The following is a 5,693-nucleotide window of genomic DNA, read 5'->3' on the forward strand; positions in this document are numbered from 1 at the left end:
ATTGGTTATTGACCGGAGACGTGTCTCGGTCATGTCTACATTGTTCTCGAACCCGTAGGGTCCGCACGCTTAAGGTTTCGATGACAGTTATATTATGAGTTTATGAGTTTTGATGTACCGAAGGAGTTCGTAGTCCTGGATGAGATCGGGGACATGACGAGGAGTCTAGAAATGGTCGAGACGTAAAGATCGATATATTGGACGACTATATTCGGACATCGGAAAGGTTCCGAGTGATTCGGGTATTTTTCGGAGTACCGGAGAGTTACGGGAATTCGCCGGGGAGTATATGGGTCTTATTGGGCCATACGGGAATAGAGGAGAGAGGCCAAAAGGAAGGAGGCGCGCCCCCCCCCCCCTCTGGTCCGAATTGGACAAGGGGTGCAGCCCACTTTTCCTTGTCCCTCTCCCCCTCTTTCCTTCTCTCCTACTCCAACAAGGGAAGGATGAGTCCTACTCCCGGTGGGAGTAGGACTCCCCCCTTGGCGCGCCCTCCTCCTAGGCCGGCCGCCTCCCTCCCTTGCTCCTTTATATACGGGGGCAGGGGGCACCCCATAGACACCACAATTGATCATTGATCTCTTAGCCGTGTGCGGTGCCCCCCTCCACCATAATCCTCGATAATATTGTAGCGGTGCTTAGACGAAGCCCTGCGACGGTAGAACATCAAGATCGTCACCACGCCGTCGTGCTGACGGAACTCTTCCCCGACATTCTGCTGGATCGGAGTCCGGGGATCGTCATCGAGCTGAATGTGTGCTAGAACTTGGAGGTGCCGTAGTTTCGGTGCTTGATCGGTCGGGCCGTGAAGACGTACGACTACATCAACCGCGTTGTGCTAACGCTTCCGCTTTCGGTCTACGAGGGTACGTAGACAACACTCTCCTCTCTCGTTGCTATGCATCACCATGATCTTGCGTGTGTATAGGAAATTTTTTGAAATTACTACGTTCCCCAACACTTCCTTCGCTGACGTCCGCTCTACTCTCATGCTCGAGGAACTTACATCGGAGTCCTTCGACAGCTCGCCCCATACTGTCTTCTACACCAACATCAGCTCCGGCGGCAGCAGCAAGCCACCACCCAGCGGTGGGTTATTTGCAGCACGACCCCACGCCCCGTCCTCTTGCGACAACAAGGGGAACGGCCCCAACACCGGAGCTGGAGGTGGTCAGCAGGCCCACAAACGCAACTCCAACCGGTCCAACTCCGGTACCAACAACCGTCGGCGCCGTGGCAGTAACAGTGCTGGTGGTAACATGGGTGGCAAGCCTGCAATGACATGGCCCTCACTCCAGCACCCCTGGTCCGGTGCCATCCACATGTGGGCGCTGTTGGAGTAGTATTAGCTTGGAGCAATGACCATGGCTGGTGGAACCACCAACAGGTAACTTAGTACGTACTATCAAAGATCCTAGATGATACTATTTGGTTCTGCAGAGATGTACCTTAATTTTGCCCGCACGAGTGGCTTGCCGGAAGAAGAATCTTCTCTAGCACTGGTAGGGTGAGGCTGGTGGGGTGCCTTAAGTAGCTTGTTGATGATCTGGGTACCCGTTCAAAATGCTGCCTTGGCCGATACATTGTCAACTCTTGCCACTCTCCTCTTCCCGTTACACAAAGGCAAATCATGTTAGTGGAATAGGATTAGCCAACAGTCTAGAAGATGAAAGGTGTATGCATGTAATCTGTTCTGCTTCTGAAACTGTACGTCTACCCGTGTACTATATTAGCCCATGGCTAGCTATGCAATACTAAGTGCGTGAGTTTAATTAGCCTTCATGGTATCAGATAGGTCTTTATCTGGACCTGACCAACCCTCCACCTCTTCTCCTTCTCGTGCGGCCATGGCGTCTCCCGACGCTGAAGCCATCGCAGCTGAAGCCGCCCGCAAGGCTGCTCTCTGGGCACTCGTCGTTGCTGTTCCCAGCGCCAAGACAGTGATCCCTGTCACCCTTGACCTACACACAAGTAGCTACTCGCAGTGGCGTGAATTTGTCGAGAATGCGCTCATCACATATGCACTTGAGGACCACATCAATGACGACCCACCGGCGGAACCCACGGCCCAGTGGCTCCGCCTTGACGCCCTGGTCAAGCGATGGTTGTATGGTGCTATCTCCCCTGAGCTCCTACCCATGGTGCTCGATACCGCCGCCTCTGGTCGTGTCCTTTGGGAAAGCATCGAAGCAATCTACCGCGACAACACCGATACGCGAGCTATCTACCTCGAGCAAGAATTTTATAGCCTTCGTCAAGGTGCTATGTCCATCGGTGACCACTGCCGCCGGCAGAAATCACTCGCCGATGAACTCACAGCCATTGTACTGTCATCAGTGACAATGCCTTGGTCCACAACGTCCTGCATGGTCTCAACAGCCAGTATAAGCACATCCGTCTGATCTTCCAGATGCAGCGTCCGCTTCCTTCCTTCTTAAATAATATCCTTCGCTCTATAAATGGTAAAGCTGAATGCATCATCCGCTCTATAAATAATATCCTTCGCTCCCTTCTTTTCCAATGCAGTGCTCCACCCGCCTATTAGGTTGAAGCTCTTCACGCAGCCACATACCTTATTAATCTCCATCCCACCAAAACCCTGAACTTTGGTATTCCACACCAAATCTTTTATATCTAAATAGCTAGCCCTCACTAATATATTTCTCTCAACATGCAAGCATGCCACATCATCAAGCAACATGCATGGCAAAAGGCCCACCACAACATGCATTCATCCACAGGAAATTGTCCACCTCGACATGCAAACATAAATGAGATATTTAATAAATATTTTACAATACATTAATCAAACACAATAAAGCATATGGATTTGCAATCTTAGTTATCGTATTATTACTATTCATGTCCCATACAAATCAAATATCATCAAAATATATTGCAAATATTCCCGCAACAACGTGCGGGGTATCATCTAGTTCTATTTAGTTCCCCTCCCGATTATTCACACCTTCGTGTTTTCGGCTGTAGATGTTATCCCAACCTCTCAGCCACAACCCCGCATAAGCTTGCACCTCGCTCCAAGTCATGTGTCTTCTTAGGTTATCCTTCAAACCATCGTGGCTATCGTTGTCTTGATCTGTCCACCAATCGGATAATCATCTCTCATCATGTCACCATTGATGAGGCTTCCTTTCCATTTGATGAAACTCCTGCTTCCCCAACCTCTTATGACTATGACTTCCTCTCCACAGTTGCACACGTACCCCCACCACTCCCGGTCGTTATGACGGCACTGTGCACTACACCAGCACCCGAGTTGCCTCATGTTGAGGTGCCACCCATTCTTCCTACCGCCATTCCGATTGCTCCGGTTGTGAACAACCACACCATGCGCACCCGTGGAAAGTCTGGCTTTCGACAACCTGTTGATCGTCTAAATTTGCATGTCATGGTTCCTTACCCTATCCCACGCACGTATCGTGCAGCTCTCAATGATGAAAATTGGCGTCTTGCCATGCAGCAGGAGTTTGATGCCTTGTGTGCTAATCATACTTGGGACCTTGTTCCCCGTCCACCTGGTACTAATCTTGTTACAGGTAAATGGATATTTCGGCACAAGCTTAAGTCCGATGGCACATTGGACCGCTACAAGGCATGATGGGTGGTTCGAGGTTTTTCTCAACGACCCGACATCGACTTTGGCGAGACATTCAGTCCGGTTGTTAAACTAGCCACTATATGTACCGTCCTCACCATTGCTTTGTCGAATGGCTGGCCAGTTCACCAACTCGATGTCAACAACGCGTTTCTCAATGGAACGCTCGTCGTGACCATCTACTGCCAACAACCGTCCGACTTCGTCGACAACGCACGACCCGATCATGTCTGCCGGCTGAATCGATCACTCTATGGGCTCAAGCAAGCACCCCGTGCGTGGTTCAGTCGCATCACCATGTTTCTCACATCCATGGGCTTTGTCGCCTCAAAGGCTGATCCGTCATTATTTATTTATTGACATGGATCGAGTGACATGGCGTATCTCCTACTATATGTTGATGACATCGTGTTGACTGCATCGTCCACAACACAGTTGCGGCGCTTCATCGACTCCCTTAGCCATGAGTTCTCCCTAAAGGACCTTGGCGAGCTACACCACTTCCTTGGTGTCTCAGTTCAGCCTGCTGGTGCTGGTCTTTTCCTCTCTCAACGTCAATACACCGAGGAGATTCTTGCTCGTGCAGGGATGAGCAATTGCAAGCCTTGCAGTACACCTGTCGACACCAACCACAAGCTTTCCACCACAGGGGCTCCCTTGACAACGCCACTGACTACCGCAGCATTGCCGGTGCTCTTCAGTACTTGATGTTCACTCGTCCAGACATCGAGTATGCGGTTCAGCAGGCTTGCCTACACATGCATGACCCTCGTGAACCCCATGCCAACCTCTTGAAGCGGATTCTTTGCTACCTCAAGGGCACTCTCGACCATGGTTTGCAGCTCCATCGCACCTCCCCGGCATCCCTCACTACATATACAGATGCTGATTGGGCTGGCTGCCCGACACTCGCAAGTCCACCTCGGGCTATGGCGTCTTCCTCAGTGACAACCTTGTGTCGTGGTCATCCAAGCGTCAGCATACAGTCTCACGTTCCAGTGCTGAGGCCGAGTATCGCGCTATTGCACATGCTGTCGCTGAGTCATGCTGGCTCTGCCAACTCCTTGCTGAACTTCATTGTCCACTTCAGCAGGTCACAATTGTCTTATATGACAATGTGAGTGCGGTGTATCTCTCGACTAATCTAGTTCAGCACCAACGGACGAAGCATGTGGAAATTGATCTCCACTTTGTCCGAGAGCGTGTAGCTCTAGGCGATGTTCGTGTTCTTCATGTCCCGACGACTTTGCACTATGCTGATTTCTTCACCAAGGGATTACCAACTGCTGTCTTCCGAGAGTTCTGTTCTAGCTTGAACGTCCTTGTAGTTTCTTCATCCATAACATAACCTTCAGGCACAACAGGCAATTCATATCTAGGGGGAGAATCTTCATCATCACTTTCATCAATATTACCAGTTTCATTAATTTCATTCTCTCTAACCCTAGCAAGTTGTTCATCAAGAAATTACCCTAATGGCACAGTATTATTGAGCATAGAAGTAGTTTCATCATAAGTATCATGCAAAGCAGAAGTGGCATCATCAATAACATGCGACATATCAGAATAAATAGCAGGAGTAGGTGTCGCAAGTTTACTCATAACAGAAGGTGAATCAAGTGTAGAGCTAGATGGCAGTTCCTTACCTCCCCTCGTAGTTGAGGGAAAAATCTTGGTTCTTTCATCTTTCAAGTTGCTCATAGTGATCAACAGATATAAATCCCAAGTGACTCAAAGAATAGAGCTATGCTCCCCGACAACGGTGCCAGAAAATAGTCTTGATAACCCACAAGTATAGGGGATTGCAACGGTTTTCGAGGGTATAGTATTCAACCCAAATTTATTGATTCGACACAAGGGGAGCCAAATAATATTCTCAAGTATTAACAGTTGAGTTGTCAATTCAACCGCACCTGAAAGACTTAATATCTGCAGCGAAGTATTTAGTGGCAAAGTAATATGGAAGTAATGGTAACGGTGGCAAAAATAATAATATTGGTTTTTGTAGTGATTGTAACAGTGGCAACGGAAAAGTAACTAAGCAAAGATCAATATGTGAAAATCTCGTAGGCATGGG

General features: G+C 49.1%; 1 protein-coding gene across 1 annotated transcript; it reads left to right on the plus strand.

Moving 5' to 3' along the window:
• The first annotated feature begins 1,847 nt into the window (after positions 1-1,847).
• LOC147962407 (uncharacterized) lies at positions 1,848-2,402 on the plus strand. Its single transcript, XM_087534183.1, has one exon. The coding sequence runs from the start codon at positions 1,848-1,850 to the stop codon at positions 2,400-2,402; it is 555 nt and encodes a 184-aa protein (XP_087390309.1).
• Positions 2,403-5,693: the final 3,291 nt, after the last annotated feature.

Source organism: Triticum urartu, chromosome 7A (genome assembly GCF_056163025.1).
Source record: "Triticum urartu cultivar PI428250 chromosome 7A, HENAU_Tu73, whole genome shotgun sequence".
Classification (NCBI taxonomy): domain Eukaryota; kingdom Viridiplantae; phylum Streptophyta; class Magnoliopsida; order Poales; family Poaceae; genus Triticum; species Triticum urartu.